Genomic DNA, 19,193 nt, shown 5'->3' with positions numbered 1-19,193 from the left:
TACTAATCAGTTTCACTTTATGAGTCATTTTAGTCATAGTTACAACTTAAACTTAAGATAGGGTTAAAAATTCACCCCACCAAAATGTTACAAACTAAATAAGCAGCATGTTGTTTATCAGCTAGAAAACATATGTTATCGAAGAAAAAACATGGTAATTTCCTGGAGGAGTGTTTCACCGGAAGACCTTTTCACCTCTCCTTGGATTGCCTGTCTTCTCCCTAATGGTTGGCACATCTTCCCTGTTGCGCTCCAGAAAAGATACTAAATTAATCCGGAGATGTGCGTCACTTTTACATGACACCCTGCAGGGTTTTAACTGTACGATGGGCGTAAGCTCGCTTACCTCATTAGCATAGCTTGTGAAGTTTGTGGAGAGTCAGAAGGGGATGTTTTCATATCTGAGTTGGAGTAGCATGTTTATGATGAAGGGGCTTTATATTGAAGCTTCACAGATGTTTGGAGAGTTCTATCTTGGGTTGCAGTGGAAAACAGGATATTCTTTTGCAGATCACATGATACATCCTCACTGAAAACATACGACTGAATGACGTAAAACAAGCACAGGTGTTTATACTATTGGTTTACAGTGTGTTGTTTCATTTTACTATGCTTCAGTTCATACATTTAAACATTAAAGTGATAGTCCTCCCCATAATGAATATTATGTTATAATTTACTCAGCCTCATGTTATTCCAAACCTGTATGAGTTTCTTTCGTCGTTTTTTTGGTCACCAAGTAAGTTAGAGTTTCGATCCCCACAGACTTCCACCACATTTTTGACTATACTCTACAAATGATTTTGAAAAAAGATTTTGTTGGTAACCAAACAGTTGAAGTAAAGAGAAACTTAAAGTGTTCAAAATGTCTTCTTTAGTGTTCCACAGAGGAAAGTAAATCATACAGGTTTGTAATAAAGGCCAGAAATGTATGGTATGCCAAACCTAATGCATACTAGAGAAGTTATCTTGGGACGTCTTGCGTCTTCCATCAAACTTATTGACTCCTCCCCATCCCAACAACCATACCAAATAACCAAGCAGGCTAAAAGTGAATTAGGTGCTTCTAGATGGCAGGGGTGAACCCTGATGACAGATGAGGGACTACAACTGAAAGAGGGTCAGAGAAAGCGGGTCCAAACAGAAAGCAGGGGGTCGAGAAGGGTGAATGAATATCTCCAGTCTCTGCATTACTGGCCCCACTCTGGGGGTGGGGAAAAGGTCCTGCAAGACATATTTAGACAGGAGAGAGGGGATAAAACTCACTCTGAGGGGTAATGGGCATCAGCAGCTGAGGCATCCTTAAGACTTTCAGACTCCACTAACTCCCTTTCCCAAGAGTCCAGACTGAGATGAACAAAGACATTTACTCACTCATTGTCACTATCAGGTTTCATTCACTTCACAGTTTGATTTCTCTCTGTCTCTCTGTATCATTTCTCAAACTGTCTGCACTTTGATCACATACTCCCTGTATAACATGATGACGGACACTGATGATTTTGGATGCTGGAAGAGTTCAACTATTCCACGAACATCTTTCTCTGCTCAGACGACTCATAACTGAGAAAGAAAAACACTGGGCTTTGAGCACATAGAAGTCTGTTGAAACACAGTTTGCATTCTGTGCATGAGATGTTTTTATTTCCATTTTATTTTAATTTGTACCTTAAATTTATTTTTTAAAATGATTTAATTATAGTCATTTCAAACATTATAGATTGAAATGCGATCTGAACAAACCCATGCAATGGATTTACATCTACAACTGAGTCACAGGAACATTTCCATTATTTTGTCAAATAACCTTAAAAAGGGCTTCATGTGGTAACAGCTAACCCAACTCGCTAAATAAAAAATAAAACTGTTATTATGAGTGATTCAACCTGACCAGGAATAATAAATCATATAATAGTTAAATGTAATAAAAATACTGTATATACTGAAAGTGATTTCTGTGTGAGCTGTGCTTAATGCACAAACACACACACACACACACACACACACGCACAAGCACACACACACACACACACACACACACACACACACACACACACATATATATATATATATATATATATATATATATATATATATATATATATATGTATATATACATATAGACAGCAGGAAATTAACCTTTTTTGAAAGAGAAATTTCTGTTTGTTTAGTCAAGCTTCCGCCTGATGATGATGGTGCGAAAAAAATCTGCAACAGCGAAAAAACTACTTTCACCTTGTCTAAAGAGTCACATTTACCTCCGAGGACATGGCGCCTCTCAACTGCGTGCGCACGTAAATAATCAACATTACAAATCAATACAAATCAAGAAAATTCCGGGGTTGTTGTGTCCCCCTGACGTCGAAATGAAATTTACGACCCTTGGCTTTCCCCTCGCTTCGCCTACTTCTCCATTTGGGGCGCTCGACCCCTCCCCTCTGAGACCAGCGACCCAATCCGCGCTCTTATCAGTCTGACATCAACTCTGAAGTAAATTATACGTGTATATAACCATCTATACTTACTTTTACAACGCTGAGTATCCTCCAAGCTGTGGTCCACTCCCTGTGTTAACTTCCCTCCCGGCGGACAAGCAGACTAAAAAATGGCACCAAAGAAGGACGCTAAGAAACCTGAGCCTGCCAAGAAAGCAGAGCCTGCACCTGCCCCCGCTCCTGCGCCCGCACCCGAGGCCGCACCTAAACCCGCAGCAGTAGATCTGTCCGGTGTGAAGGTAACGACATGACATCAACCAGATAGACGTGCAGTGAAAGTTCACTTATTTTTTCCCTCATACTTTAAAGTGAATTGTATTTATTTATCTACAATTTTCTTCTGGTTTTTTTTTTTTTTTTGTTTGTTTGTTTGTTTTGGTATTATAAAGCCTCCCGAGTCTTATTGCCTATGAAAATGCCTGCATTAAGGTTTCGTCACACTTTATAAGCTAATTGCTTTCCTAATGTGTTTTACATAAGGACACGGTCTGTGTAATGCAGATTCAAATGGAGCTGGCACAAAAGTTTGAGCCATATATCTAAATGTACAAAACCTAATTATCTGTTAAGCATATTATATCAGTTAATGAGTTAAATCATTATAAGCAGTTGCCTAAGGTTGTTCTGGGCCTGATGACTGGAGAAAATATATATTATTGGCGGACGATTCAGCACCATGGATAGTTCTGTTTTTGTTTTATTTTCTAGTAACTAAAATCAAACATAACACACCTAATTCTGATTGGTCCAGATAGCCAAAAGCGGAGTGGGTTCACATGGCCAAACATGGAGCTCCTTACTGTTCTGTAAGCAGCTGAGGGACTAAATTAAGCATGCCAAGATCTGGGACTCTCACTCTTCAGTTTTCTATTAAAGCAGCTGGTTGTGAATGACTCACCTGTCATACCTCTGCTAGTGATGGATTTTCTCAGGTCGTGAAAATCATTCTGCATCTTCAGGCCATGCACATAGTGTCCCTGTTTTATGTTGTGGAAAATTCATTTGCATAACTGATTATTATTTTACAAAAGTGATTTTTGCCATTCTCAATATATATTCTTTGTCTTACATAACTACACTACAAAATATAAAGCAGATTCAAATAGAGCTGTTAAAACATATCATAAACACATCATAAACATATCATAAACAAAGCATATTATATAATGTTTGACTTTAATGTTTGGATATAATAAAAAGTACCTCTGTTTTCCTGCAGGTCGATTTCAACCAGGACCAGATGGAAGGTGAGATTTTTTTTATGTTCCATGACCCTTGCTTACAAACGTGTATTGAGTTTACATGGGGTGCGGTGCTTAAAATAATGAAGACTAAACTAATTATAATCTGCCTCTAGGCAGGAAGTTAATGGCACCCCACCAGTAATATGAATTCATATGCTTAAAACTTTTAAGGGGTTCGAAGTAAGTGACCTGTGTCAATTTCCCAAAGAGCTCTGTGATTTACTTCTGTTGTGGAATAAAGGTTAAGCAGTTCCGTGCAACTTCACAGTTAATTAGCACCACTGTCCAGGCCTGCGTCTTATGTGGAGGAATGTGGTTGTTGCCCAGTGATTGGGGCTTTCAGCAGCCTGGGTGTAAGTTACTCTGCAGTCAGCGTTCTGGCCTCACATAGTACTGCCTTTATATGGAGGGAGTTATATTCTTGGGAGAGCATATCAATTCCAAGATGACTCTTTGAATGTCTCCCCCCACCCCTGTCACGTCTTTGGTGGCAGCTGGCTTTGTGCAGAAATCAGATGAAGCTATTAATCTTTTAGCAGATCATCTTCCAGTGAGCCAATAGAATGCTTGCCAAGACATCCATAGAAAAAGTGAGCACTGATTATTATTCAGTCTGGTGATTTCATCTTAAATATGCAGATTTCAAAAAGATATATAGGTTAAGATTAACAATGAAAACTGGTATTTTGTAAATGCCTGTTCATTTGAGAGATCCAAATAAAACACAGTCAAAAAATGCACAAAAATAAATAAATGGAAAAAAAAAACTAGACATTTGTTGTATTTTTTAAATGATTATAAGATGAGACTAATCTGACCAATGGCAAACATCTTTATATGTAAAGATTTAGAGAAAACTGAAAGTGAAACCTGACATCAAATCAGTTAAAAAAAACATTATGAAAGTTAATGGGTTTTGATGTTGTTAGGGTAGAAATGTCAAACTTAATATTAAAGTTATGCATTCAAATTGAAATTACAAATTAAAAAAATTAAACTGAAAAAAAAAATATAATGAAAATAATAATAATAAAATAATAATAAAAAACTACTACAAATGACAAAAACACAAAAAAATTACTAAAACTTTATTAAAAATTAAAAGCATTAAAAAAAAGGAAAATACAAAAAATATAGAAAAATAGTAAAGTGCAATAACTGCATAAATAATAATAAGTAATAGCAACTTGCATATTAAAGGACGAAAGCAGCTGACAATGGAAGCCTTGGGCACATCCACTCTTTAAAAATTAAGTGCTGTGTAATACAGTATAATTGCATAAACCAATGGTGTGACCTGTGGGCGGGATTTTTGGTTTGATCAACCAATGGCAGAGAGGGATGTGTTTAGGGAACCTGTTGGAAACTAATGTGCACAGAAATGACACAATTTGCCTAAAATAATCTCTCCACAATTCCAGATTACAGGGAGGCCTTCGGACTTTTCGACAGAGTTGGTGACAACAAAGTAGCCTACAACCAGATTGCAGATATCATGCGTGCACTGGGACAGAACCCAACCAACAAAGAGGTTACAAAGATCCTGGGCAACCCTACCGCCGATGGTAAGTGGATTCAGTTTTCCTTTTTTATTTTCTTTTAATTAGCTACTCCAAAAGTACCTCTAGTCAGCATTTGCACTGTCAGGAGCTTTCACCATGACATATTTCAGATTCCCATTTCTGTAACTGTAATCAGTAAAAGGCTGGTGTGGTGACAGGTGCTTGCAGTGCATGGTTTCACTACATCTGCCCTCTATGACCCCTCTCCTCACTTTTGACCCCGTTTGCAGACATGGCAAACAAGAGAGTCGACTTTGAGGGTTTCCTGCCCATGCTGCAGTTTGTGGTCAACAGCCCAAACAAGGCAACATACGATGACTACGTTGAGGGTCTGCGTGTATTCGATAAGGAGGGCAACGGAACAGTAATGGGTGCTGAGCTGCGTATCGTCTTGTCAACACTGGGTAAGTGGCTAAAATGAACAGGCTGATTGCATTACCATTACAGTTCCATATCAGTATCTTTGTTGGAAGTGGATTATTTGAAAACAACATGTGACCCACACCATCCATCTATCTTTTTTTTTTTTAACCAAGAAACACTGAATGAATTGAATGTGAAAGGAAAGTCTCTGCTTTATAATTATATTTATGTCTCAGTTGTGGTCATCCTTTTTGACCCTGATTAAAATGTATATATATATATGTGTGTGTGTGTGTGTGTGTGTGTGTGTGTGTGTGTGTGTGTGTGTGTGTGTGTGTGTGGTGAATAAACCAGTTAATTTTTCAGTGTAGTTGAGGACCTTTAATATCATAATACATTTTGACAAAATTACCTCTATAGATTTCAAACCGATTTTCAGACATTTTTGACAGAATTAGGAGATTTATTTCACAATTTGTAATGTATCGTTCAACATACCTTATTTTTTCATGCTAGAAATTATTTAATTACAAAATTTCAAAGTAAAGGCCTTGTTTAAATGCATTTTTACTGACATACATCAGTATTTCAGTCTTTGTAACCACTTGACTACATATTGTCCTGTCTTTTCCTACAGGTGAGAAAATGACTGAAATTGAGATCGATGCTCTCATGCAAGGCCAGGAGGATGAAAATGGCTGTGTGAACTATGAGGGTCAGTTAAAATCCATTCTTTATCTCACTGAACATTTATGAACTATGATGAAATGTTTAGCAATTGACCAATTTATAGCCATACCATTTACTTGTACTGTAATCCTATTTGATCTCTCCATTCTGAACAGCTTTCGTCAAACACATCATGTCTGTGTAAGAAGTCGGAGTTGTGAGGAAACTGAAGCGTTTCTCCAGATTCCATGATGGCAGGACATCCACACAATGTTTCCAAACCAACTCAGAAATGGATGAAAGGGACACGGGATGTTACTCATTAACAATTATTTTGTTATTTAAGTTTCCTATTTTTTTTTCCACTTGACTCTTTTGTCCATTCTTGGATGCCATTCATATTTTTTCCAGCTAATTTTCTTGGTGTTGTTCATGCCGGGACAAGCCTCTCCGTAACGGAATGGTTGTGAGGGGTGGGGGTGTAGGGGGGCATCATAGTTACACAAAAATACAAACCACCCCTTGACCCCTCACTGCCAGGATCACAAAATCAAAGGTGCTAAATATTCTGCTATTAATAGACTGGCTGCAAAACCTCCTTCCCTTTCCCCAGAGTCTTAATTTATTTTTTGCCTCTGTCAATTCTCATAATAAACTTTCCACAAAGTATCAGCCTTGTTGTGATTAATGTTCTCATATTCAGCACACAAGGTAGAAAGGGAATGGATAGGTAAGTGGAACAGGTAGGCCAACAAGACTGATCATTTAAATGCAGTATCATAGCAGAAGTAGACTTTAACTTAAAGGCAACATGAAACCATATTCACTATCCATTTTAGAGGATATTCAACAAGTAAAAAAAGGATAAAATGGGACTTGGTGGATTTTACTGATCAGGAAAAATAGGAAAGGAAAGATGTTTACAATAAGGCCAGAAATGTGTATCAAGAAAGTAAATGGAGTTAATTGGTCAAAAATAAAAAATTACAAACATATCACATTTTGGCAAGCTTGAAGTTTTCCCTGAACAGAAGCTCAATGGTTTAAGGTTGATAAGCAAAGCCATACATTATTAATGTAATTGTAATTTTTTTTGTTTGACAATAAAAGTGTTATAACTATAGTAAAATATTTCCTTTTTGATTTTCAATTAAATTGAAATGATAATAATTAAATTGTATTGTAAAAATTATAAAATGATTTTATTATGATTGTTATTGTAATTTTAAATATTGTTATACTATTATTAATATTATTATTGCAGGCAAATTTTATGGTTTCCAAAAAAAAAAAGTGAATGTGACCTGAGGCAACTGAAGTGGAGAGATTTTTTTTACTCCAAAAAAAGGATATATATATATATATATATATATATATATATATATATATATATATATATATATATATATATATATATATATATATATATATATATATATATATAGGGTGTTTCTCATCTTAATGCTACAATTTACTTTCATTTTTATCCAACATACTAAGTCATATTCTTTCAACAGAAATCTATAAACAACTATCTGTAAACACCAAAGTTTAAAACATGAGGCCTGCAACAATTAAAACTAATTTAATTTAAAAAAAAATTAAATTAATTAATTAAAAGTTTATAAATGACCATTAAATTTAAAGTGAGTTACCAAAGCTTTTTTTCTCTTTTTTTTTTTTTTTTGGTCCTTAACCCATTAATTCATGACCTAATTTCCACTATAATCACTACAACGTACTGTAACATGACCTGTAAGGAGCCAGTAATACCACAACCATAAATCATTACAAATTTCACAAGCACAAAGTCTGAAGAAGAAGAAGAAACATATCACACGAGTGTTTTGTTGATTTTCTGTATTTTTATTGTCGTAACTGTTAAGGGCATTTATAATCCGTATCATACCAACAGGAGAAAAACTGCGTACATCTAAGTGACCTTTTAAATACATTTACAGCAGCTGAGGGAATAAGGGAAAGGGTGGGCAAGGCTCAGAGGGGCCGAGAAAACACAGAAGCCTACGAATGACAGCTGTTCTAGAGGAAAAGGGGCAGGGGAGAACCACAAATGACAAGAAAAAAATATACTGGAGCACTGTGTTCAAACAGATGCAAGCGGAGTGAGCATCCTTCTTAATGTTTTGATTTCTCTTTCTTTTTCCACTTCTTACGAAAGAAACTAAGCATCCAAGCAGGAATCAGCAAACAAACACAGGGCCTAACACACCAACAAAGTCCCAAGGAGCTGCTCCCTACATTTAAGAATCAAATGAGGGCCGCAGCACCACCAATCCGTTCCTATCTCGACTCTAAAAAATGGCGGTAACGGTTCACACCTCAAGACTTTGAACAAATTTGAGCAGACCTTCCATGATTCATGTATACCTGGAGCCCTTGAATATCTTTGCGCAACCGTAACATCATCGTTTTGTGTAAATTGAAGCACGAATCTGTTTAAACTGTGTACCGACAAAGATCCACGGAAGCAACGGTTTCTTAACGACAACGAAGGCATAGGTGCGCTCACCCGAAATAATGTACAAGCTAAACATCTACAAAACATGATGTGTTCATTTTATTCAATGTTTCAGCAAATAACTTACTAAAATTCCTTGAAATAGAAAATAGCCTCTTTTGTGTACTAGAATACATGCTCGTCATACTATCTAGTTTCATTTTTTCAAATGCAATTGTACAGGTATAAGTTATCGAAGGAGTAATCGTTTCTTTTTTTTTCGATTGAGCATTAGATGTTGAGACGAAGAGCTGGAATTTTTTATAAATATATTCCCTTATAATATATATGGTGTTTGATCGTACGTGACTCGCAGTTGAGATGTTGAAGAGTCCATGCACTGAATGGGCAAAATAACACGTGCAGCATGAGATCGTCGCGCCACATTCCTGTATATAAAAATTCCGATCGACCGACTTTTACGCAACACACCTGACGCTGACCCTAAACCAGCTTTTGAGGCCACTGTCTGTACGCAACCATAAAAAGTCACATGTAACATGGGTAATAAAAAGCACTGGTACCTCTCTAGCTACGTCGTTATACATTAAAATGAACAAAAATAAAATCAAATGAAACAGGTAAAATTTTTTCCATATCCGATAGTCACGACAGGGTTCTGCGAGATTGTTGGTTGAAGAAGAGGAAAGTGTGAATATGAGAAGTGAATCTGTAGTGTTCCATAAATAGCAGAGGGAGGAAAGGTGAACTGTGACACCACTGAAGGGGACTACTGTAGACGTTTTGGGGGATTCACAAGCCTTGTTTGGCCAGGGCGGCGGTCACATCATCAGCCAGCGTGGCCAGCTGTGGTGACTCCAGCATGTTGATGCTTCCGGATGAAGACATGTGGCTGTGCCGGTGAGGGGAGGTGCCGCCTGACAGCCGGAGAGTCTCGATCACAATCTCCGCCCCGTGATCCACGCGTGCTTTAGCCACGTCACGGAACATCAGCTTATGGCTTTCGATCTTAGCAAGCAGGAAACAGGAAGTCGGTAACGGTCACTTAACATGGCTTCCTGTATGATGTTGGATGGGTAAGAACTCACCTGGACATGTCCTCCTCCAGGCGTATGGTGGGCGTTTTCCAGGGAGCCCACCTTTGCATGGGCTTTTTCTCTGAAGTCCAGCTTCACACTCTCAATGCGCACATTACCTCCGCCTGAGACACAGACAGAGTCAAAAAAGAGTCATTTAATCAATTTCTCATTTCTCTCCTGGACAAACAACTTGACTTTTTTTATCAAGGTAAAGATGTCTTTTTGGAAAAATCTTTATAAAACATACAGTTAACATAGAAAAAGACTGTGAACTAATATTGCAATTTAAAGTAACTGTTTTCTATCTTAATATATGTTCAAATGTAATCAATTCCTGTGATGGCAAAACTTAATTATTAGTAGTTATTAATCCAGTCTTCAGTGTCACATGATCCTTAAGAAATCATTCTTATATTATGATGTGATGCTCAAGAAACATTTCTTATTATCAATGTAACAAACTTTGATAACTTTAAGATCTGTTGCTTAATTTTTTTATTATTATTTGAATAGCAAATAACATTTAAAATATAAATGTTTAATCCTTTTTATAAATGTAAAATGCATCAATATAATGGTTTTAATCAATTAATCGCATCCTTCATTTCTTTACTGACTCCAAAAATTTTGAACAGCAGTGTATATTTGTCAAAATCCATATAAAACATGAAAGTACATCAAATCTGTACAGTGTGTTCTTTGAAATACGATTAAAAATCATTTAAATCATAATTTATACATTTGCATTTGAAATGGCTTAATCATTCGAAATGGGTTTGGCAGTGACTTAAAAGAATGTAACCACAAGATGGCACTGTTGTATCAACCAATAATCTAGCTCGGGTTTTCTATGCTTTAAAAGCAACCTGCATGACACTGCAAATTTCCAATCTGCAGTTAAAATTTCTAGATCTCCTTGGCATGCTCACCTGGCCTGTGGCGAATGTTGTCCAGGGATCCACACTTGGAGGTCACATGACTAAGATCAATCTTCTTAGACTGAATTTGAATCTGTGAGAAACACCATAAGTTAAAAACAAAATATAAGACATAAACTGGATATTAAACTCAAGGAGCTGCCCAGTTCTTATTCACATACGATTCTGCAATGTAAAAAAAAAGATAATAATAATTAAAATAAAAAAAACTACAACAAAGGAGGAAAACACACAGCTTTGTCTAAAAAGTACGGAGCAATAATTGATGAGCTAAACAGTTAAGTCACTCGGGAACTACTCCACAGCTAAACACATAAAAATGGTTAGCTGAGCTGCAAATCCAGCAGAACTAATCCATATGCTGAAGATGCCACAACATTAAGAAAACCAACAGCTGCAATGAACCGCACAAACACAGCATCAGATCACTGAATCAAATTACTGATTTTAGGCTTATTAGAAATTCATGACAAAGAATCAGTGGGTAGATTCTGGTCTATCTGGGAAAAAACAAAACAAAGCCAAATTTCTAATTATTTCAGAATATTAAATAATTGTTCTTACTCAGGACCTTGATAAATATAGAATATTTAATTTCTGTCGCATACAAGTGATCTAGGCAACTTAACCTAAACTAAACAGACAGCATAAGTACTGTTTTCTGGAAACCAAACCCATGACCTTGGTGTTGCTAGCGTCCTGCTCTACACAATGTGCTCATTATAGCGTAGTTAAAATAGTCACTCACAGTGAGGGAAAGAAAACGTTCATCTGATTCAGGTACAGACATGACTCAGCACTCACCAGCTCCGACAATTAGAAAACACCGGTCAAGACAATTCTGTTGGCAATATGCACAATCAGAAACAACAGAGAGACCACGACTCGTCCTAAAACCTATTCAGCTGACTACACAACATCACAGCCCTTTGGGATTTTTAGGCATAATTATACTATGCCTTTGTCATTGTGAGGCAGCATTGTATTTATCCTTTGCAGCGAACGCAATCCCATAAATGCACTGGAACATGCTAAGTAGAGAAATAAAATGAGAGAAATGTCAATTATTAATATTAATCAATGTCAAAAATGATTACTAAAATAATTCAATCTAATTCGAAATTGAGTGACACTGAAGACTGGAGAAATGGCTGCTAACTATTCAGCTTTTCCATCACAGGAAAAAATTACATTTTAAAATATATTTCAATAGAGTTATTTTAAATTGTAATAACACTTCACAATATTTCCTTTTTACTGCATTCTGATTAAATTAATGCAGCCTTACTTCTTTCAAAATATTAAACTCAATAAAATGTTCAACTGTAGTGTACGTAACAGACATACAGTTATTAGGTTCCATTCCATTTTTTGGAACAAAACCCAAAAAATATGTACAATACAGAAGACCTTGAAACCTAAAGAAAATAAGAGTGAGAAGCAACAAAGGTTGCTGCGGCTACTCCATGAGCAAAATGGTAAATATATCAATTGAATGTATAAATTAACAAACTATTTCTCAAACAGAGATATTTTGAAAAGAAGGGTTGATGATGTGTTGCCTTATTTTGATATGACTGCCATACAGCTGACACAGAAGTGTTGATAGGTCAACATCAAACACCTGCAAATATAAACATATGGCGTGTATATATTTTCAGATGATGAAAAACAAGAAGGGACTGTGTGTGTGCATTAAAAAGAGTTTGCATCTATATTATGTTTGATTTTGCCATGGTAGGCATTTTGTCCTATCTGTAGCATTGAGCATCCAGTGTAGAAGAAAATGTGTCCGGAATTTGGAAATCTATGGAGGACTCTCCGGTCCAGAAAATAAGCAAAGGGTCAAAAACCATGGAAGTCAACTGGCTTTGGAAAAGAAGGAGAGATAGATATAGGGAGAGGGGGAGCAGTACATACATTGCCTCAATGGGGCGAATGCTTCAGATTATCCTTTGATCAGCACCTTGACTTTACGTGGCTGAAGTCCAGCTTAAAATTTGAATCTAGAAAAATACAAAGATATGTAGCTCTTTTATGAAGATGGAAACACGCACATACAGACAGCTGCTAGCCGTGCATTGGTGACACAGATCAGTATTAGGAGGTGAGACGACAACCTATAACATGATCCCTGTGTCGATGTGCTCACAGCACCTGCAGCCGAAAATCAGCCAGGCAAAATTCAGTCTATAAAAGTGCAGGACTGACAAAGCAACAAAGTTGAGCAGAGGTCAAGTTATGCAAATGTACAGCAACACAATGCAGTGACTACCAAACCACAGTGGAAAGAAACGTCGGAGATGCAGAGATGTTGTGATTTAATCACTGTCAGTGTCAGCATGAACACCCCTTAAGGGTTAAACTGCCGCTGTACTCATTGTTGAAATTCTTTCCAACAGTTAGACCCCCATATGCCGCATCAACACAAATAAGAAAAGCTTTCACTTATTTCATGCTAATTAATGCTGAAAGTTTTTCCATTTAGTGGAAGCATCACTCTGAAGGGCTGAGATGAACACAGATGTAACTCCAGATAAACATAACTAATTTAGTTAACTGTAGCATGTAAAACTCTCACCCGTCCGAATACCTACAAATGTCAGCTTGACTTCTTAGGGTCCTGATTAGCAACATTTTCAAGAATCCCCAAGAGATCGAACTATTAAATATGGATTTTTCTCAACAAGTCTCACTAACTGGTGAAAAAAAGTATAATAACTTTTCATTTACATTTAAACATAGTGTGTTTACAAAAAAAAAAAAAATAGCAAGATATAACCACATTTACATAATATTATACCATAATATGTAAATTACTGCCCAAAACAAATCAAATGTATATATATCTAATAAAAAAAAAAAAAATCGATCTTATAATATTCATATCATTTTTTATAATCATAACACATAATTAAGTTAATATGTAATATAACATTACATATTACAAATACATTTTTTATGAATCAGTTCAGTCTATAAAGGCTAACTGTACTGCAGTCCATCAGACAACAACATCTGACACACCACCTGATGCAAAACCCATTTATCCATTTAGCTTTGTTCAACAGTGCACTCACTACCAAGCTGTTGTAGTAGCATGCTTTTAACTGGCCTCAGCTCTTTTCAAAGACGGTGTTAATTTATTAGGGAATAGGGATTTGGACCAGGGCTGGTTCAGAAAGCAGGTCAGAGTGAACAACTGTAGTCAATCTTACTGAAATCTCTTGAACACACACATCAGTCTACTGGGAGACTGCAAACCTGAATGAGGCGCACATAATATTGATGCAGGATGGCTGAACAAAGCACAGATGATGACCCTTCAGGGAGAGAGACAGCTGCACTGGAGCCAGAGCGACCGTCTGTGTTTGGTCTCCAGAGATACACAGGTCATGAAGTGCATTGGAAAGTTGGAAGTGAAATATATGCGTAAATTGTTTTTTTTTTTTATAAACACTTCAATATCAGTTAACGTGGGCTTCATGGTACGTTACTCTGCAGGACTACTTGGTGAAAAAAATTCTTAAAAAAAAAAAAGAATTCTGATAAATAATTTCTTGAGCCTTACATACTAAAATTTAAGAAAACATGATATGATCTCAACAGGAAAGTCAAAATGGTATATGTTGTATGAAATTAATATCATCTTTAATTACATAAAAAATCTGAATCTATAATATTGTTTGTTATCATGAAAAAACACTGAGGAAAATAAAACAAGTATGACTCAATCACAGACATTCTTAAAATGATACATTAAATTATAAAGTACACATTATTATTAATTTTATCTGTAAAGTAAAAAGATTTCAGATTTGTTGGAAAGAGAGCAGATGCAAATATTCACTTAACTCTAGAGCCGTGTTGATGCAGCTTCTAAAGGTTTTAGAATATTAATCTAATGAATGGTTCTGAAATTATTAAACATGCACATGCTTTGAGTTTTCAGACAGTCCCCGTTCGCTTCAGTGGTCCTCAGTAGACATCATGTCATTAAGGCACAGACAGGTACAGCACTCTTACCCAGTCTCACCCTTGGGCGAACACGGACTGGCAGTGGCCACCACATGCCCGGTCACTCAACTCTGAGAGATTGTGGCTCATGTCACTGTCTCTTAGACCTGTTCCATGAGTGACCATGCTGGGGAGACACCCGCTGTCATCCAGGGTGAGGGAAATTTCGGCCCAGACCATGGCAGAGATTATACAATACTCCGCTCCTCAGGGTGTCCTGAGTGCCCTGAAATTAACTCCAAAGCCATTTTCACTAGATCATTCATCACAGTCTACAGGACTCAGGAGGACCAGACAAACTACTGACAAACTTAAAAAGTGATGATGATTAAATGATTTCCTTCCAGTATTTTTAGTTATTTCTGACAAGTCTTTAATAAAGCCATATGGGACAAATGGGAGAAACAGGAGAAAAAATACTCTTAACATGACAAAGACAGATCCAACAAACTGAGGAAAGGCAGGGCTATTTATAAAAAATCAAACTTTTGACTAATAAGATAATAAATGAACAAAGGTGGAAACTAATAATTAATCAAGCAACAAAGGAAAACTAGGACAAGGCAAGGAGAACAGAAACACAGACCATACAGGTGCATCTAAAAAAAAAACCTGAATATAATGGAAAAGGTCTTTATGTTTTGTAAATTAAATCCAAATTATATTATAGATTCATTGCACACAAACTGAAATATTTCAAGCCCATGATGCTTTGATAGCGGCCTTCAGCTCTTCAATATTGGTTGTAAGTTAAGTTTGTTCATTTATATTGTAAAATATATTTAAGAGTTATGTTTTCTTAATGCAGTGTATAAGAGTAAAAAGTTAATTTTATTTTAAATTAATTCTAAAAGCCAAATAATTTTTTTTAAATCCTGTTTAAAACATTTCTAAAAACATATAATAATATGTAAAAATCTCCACAGTTTTCCCCAATACAATCATGTCTCTAACTCAACAAACAAACAAATTACTCCAATGCCACTTAAAGTCCTTCCTCATAGTTTCTCACTGCAGTGTCCCACCCCAGTAACCTCACAATCTCCCACTCCTCTGGCTGATGAAATCCTTTTCTCTGCACCACTGCACTCTGCCACAAGCCAGACATAAACATGTCACTCCAACACGCAGCCTACACCCCGGTCATTACTGCAAGCTTGCATGAGATGCCCTAAAAACACAAGGGGTGTTTACATCATGCGCCTGTCCCCATCGTCCCAGCTGAACTCTGTTCAACCCAGAAAACAAACCACCCTGGTGCACATGTATATGCATTTATGTGTGCATAATTTTGAAGTTTCCACAATCCCAATCCAGCTGTAGTAGGCCAGTATATCAAGCATTTCACTAAGGGAAGCAAAATACTAAACACTGTCACACGAATATCACATTACTTATTTTTCAGAACTTAGACAAAACTTAATGCCATTTGATAGTATTAAAATGTATATAATTACATTAGTCTAATTTTCTTACCAAGGCTGGATTTATTTGATCAAAAATATTATATTTACTTTATATTTACTATATATCATCACTATAACTTTAATGCACATTCAAAATAAGACTGTCAATTTAACAATGAATAACTTAAAAAAATGTGTTTAAAAAATATGTACTGTAAATAAATTAAATCTACATGCCATATAATCTTTTGTATTTTTTATTTACTCACAGCACTTATTTTCATTTATAAGAAATAATAGCTGATGACAGGTAACATGAGTGATGAAATGTAATGTAATGTCATCATTTTGATTTAAAAAAAAATCAATAAAGAGAAAATCAAATGAAATATTTTATGTAAAGAATGTTCTATCAGAATGTTGCTAGTCTAGATATTAAAATGAATACATAATAGGAGGTAACGTTTTGGAGCAAGTTTTGTTCCTCGTCATGAGAATAAACGTCATGTCATAAGAATACATTACCTTCTAGTTAGGCATGGAACAAGTCAATCTAAGACAACTGAACTGGCCCAACAGCTATTTGCAGCCATTAGTATGCACTCAGTGAATTGATACATGCGGACACAACGCAATAGTGATGAGTGCGAGACAGTATGCCCACAGGGGACAGAATCGACCCTGAAGGAGCAGAAAAACAGCAAGAAAGCCAGATTGGGAGGGGAAAGGAGAGTGGATAGTTAGCATTTGGACTTGCCTGGCCCCCTTTGGGCTGGTACTTGATGTTGTCAATAGAACCGATCTTGGATTTGACGTTCTTGAGGTCAGGCAGTGGCTGGTTAATGATGCGCAGCTGTTTGGGTGTAGTAGCTGGGGATTTTGGAGGTGTTCGGATGATGGCCACTCTCTTTTCCTGGGACAGCAAGCTGAGAGATTTGGGGGTGCCTGGAGTGTGAGGGGTACCTGGAGTACGGCAGGAGTAGCTGGGAGGGGTTCCAGGGGTGATGGCTGTGGACCCGGGTGTGCGGGGTGTGGAGGTTCCACTGCGGGCCGAGCGGGACCGAGCAGTCTCTACGCCTTCAGTGGAAACACAAATGATCAGTTTAAATGCTAGGAATTAGGAAGTGCAACATCAGCAAACAAATATGAAAATGACTTCAAATACATAAAATATACAGTGGAGTCAATCTAAGAGAAAACAACCACAACACTGCATTAGATACTGAGACTTGTTTTCAGAAAGTTTTATTTTTAAATATTTATTGATATGCCATACAATTTTTTAAAGATATTATTTATTTATTCAACAAGAATCCACAAAACTGATCTAAATTGACAGTAAAGACATTTATTAAATTACCAAAAAAAAAATGTTTGTTTTCATAATGAGAAATGTTTGTTTAGCACCAAATCAGCATATTGGAATGATTTCTCAAGGATCATGTGATATTTGAAAATACATTCAAATAGAAAATAGTTAAACTTTAAATGATAATAATATTTCCCAATAATACTGTTTTTATTGTATTTTGGATCAAATACATGTGGACCCGCTGAGAATACGAAGCTTCTTTCAAAAACTCAAATTTTTCCATCTTTTTTTCCATTATACATTGCTTTGCATAAAAAATTATTAAAAACTTAACACAATGTTGCTTCTTAAGGAAGTGTATATTGGTTTAAATATTTTTAGATCGTTTTACTAGAAAACAAGCGCATAGCATTTTGTTTTGTTTTTTCCTCCAGACTTTTGGTCCCCCCTGTAGATGATGATGTGTACCAAAATTTTGATGAACTTGAAATGGCACAAACACACAGTGAACAGTGTTTATACTCACATGCATAATGAAAAAGGTAAGTATAGACAAAAAAGTGTGTGGAGGAGGGGATCCTTATGTATAACAGTGCCTATGAAAATGATTCAGCCTTTTTAAATAAGTAACATGAGTGGAACATTGTGGTTCGAATGCTGTAACTAAATGTGCATTGGAGATGAATAACTTAGGGACTGATCCTCTATACCTGTCATACTATGAGACCTGCCTGTCCTGTGCTCTGCTTTGACTTCAGTACGGAATGCTACAGGAGGAGGGGAAGAGAGGGGGTGAGTATATATAGTGAGTATGAGTTAAAGAAAGTCCGTAGATAGATACGGAAGAAGAGATTGAACATATGTCCAAAAAGCTTTAAAGAAACACTTCAGATTCTACAAGCACCTAAAAAAAGTTTCGATTAGTGCTTCTTCTATTATTAATTTGACAGTGCATACTGTTTTTTGTGAAAGAATATGCAAACAAAAACCATGCAATAGATAAAATGATAGTAGTATAAAATAGTATAATCAAAATCAGTGATAAAGTCTCATCGTTGTCAAGTATTATTACATTATGGTTGTACTTGTATTGCTTATATTGAATATACAAAATGCATATTACTTATCTGCTGGTTATTTTTTATTTTATAAGCCATGTTACTTCAGTATTGTGTTATTGTGTTATATGTCAGAATGTGCATTAAAAACCTTGTTAAGTAAAAAAAAACGTAATAGTTTCTTTGTCATATTGATTTTTCACAAACAAAATCAAATCAAACGTTGTTTCAAGAGAAAAAAAAGTCACTATTTCATTTTTTTTTTTTGATCTATAGAGTTAGAATCAATAAAACAATAGAGATTTTACAGGTGTATGAGAATGCCTCTTACATGTGGGCCTGCGTGGTGCAGTGGACCCAGAGCTGGTAATGGAAGTGGAGCTCTCCTCTTGATCAGCCATGTGTGGGCGGCGAGTTAGTATGGATGCTGGCCGTGGAAGGGACGACCTTTTCTCTGGGCTCTGAGAACCACCATCCTGAAGACAAAGTCATTAATCCTTTATTAGAATCATTGTGAACTTAATGGGGTAGTTCACCCCCAAATTAAAATGTACTCCCCCTCATGTCATTA

General features: G+C 36.2%; 2 protein-coding genes and 1 long non-coding RNA gene across 16 annotated transcripts in view; 1 reads left to right on the top strand and 2 right to left on the bottom strand.

Annotated features, from left to right (window-relative positions):
- Nucleotides 1–3,552, bottom strand: LOC127964818 (uncharacterized). 2 transcript variants are annotated; one of them, XR_008155140.1, is made up of 3 exons: nucleotides 3,394–3,552; nucleotides 347–529; nucleotides 1–264 (listed from the first exon to the last, which is right to left on the bottom strand). It is a non-coding gene; the product is annotated as an uncharacterized LOC127964818 (long non-coding RNA). The 2 variants fall into 2 exon arrangements; XR_008155139.1 differs by having other exon boundaries at nucleotides 1–242.
- myl1 (myosin, light chain 1, alkali; skeletal, fast) lies at nucleotides 2,481–7,002 on the top strand. The gene is made up of 6 exons (XM_052565186.1): nucleotides 2,481–2,734; nucleotides 3,715–3,742; nucleotides 5,161–5,304; nucleotides 5,532–5,705; nucleotides 6,302–6,379; nucleotides 6,510–7,002. The coding sequence occupies exons 1-6, from the start codon at nucleotides 2,606–2,608 to the stop codon at nucleotides 6,536–6,538; spliced, it is 582 nt and encodes a 193-aa protein (XP_052421146.1). The 5' UTR covers nucleotides 2,481–2,605; the 3' UTR covers nucleotides 6,539–7,002.
- Nucleotides 7,003–8,178: 1,176 nt separating this feature from the next.
- Nucleotides 8,179–19,193, bottom strand: part of map2 (microtubule-associated protein 2) — a 99,891-nt gene continuing 88,876 nt past the window's right edge. For 11 of the 13 annotated variants that reach the window (XM_052565142.1, XM_052565141.1, XM_052565146.1 and 8 more), the window contains 6 exons: nucleotides 18,954–19,098; nucleotides 18,275–18,331; nucleotides 17,010–17,329; nucleotides 10,821–10,902; nucleotides 9,901–10,013; nucleotides 8,179–9,820 (listed from right to left, as the gene is read on the bottom strand). In XM_052565142.1, coding sequence (XP_052421102.1) covers nucleotides 9,605–9,820; nucleotides 9,901–10,013; nucleotides 10,821–10,902; nucleotides 17,010–17,329; nucleotides 18,275–18,331; nucleotides 18,954–19,098 — 933 coding nt within the window. In that variant the 3' untranslated portion in view covers nucleotides 8,179–9,604. The remainder of the gene's footprint in view (nucleotides 9,821–9,900; nucleotides 10,014–10,820; nucleotides 10,903–17,009; nucleotides 17,330–18,274; nucleotides 18,332–18,953; nucleotides 19,099–19,193) is intronic. The other 2 variants (XM_052565144.1, XM_052565153.1) reach the window with 1 other exon arrangement.

The sequence above is a fragment of the Carassius gibelio genome, chromosome B9 (assembly GCF_023724105.1).
Source record: "Carassius gibelio isolate Cgi1373 ecotype wild population from Czech Republic chromosome B9, carGib1.2-hapl.c, whole genome shotgun sequence".
Taxonomy (NCBI): Eukaryota; Metazoa; Chordata; class Actinopteri; order Cypriniformes; family Cyprinidae; genus Carassius; species Carassius gibelio.
This window is presented reverse-complemented; position numbering and strand designations above follow the sequence as displayed.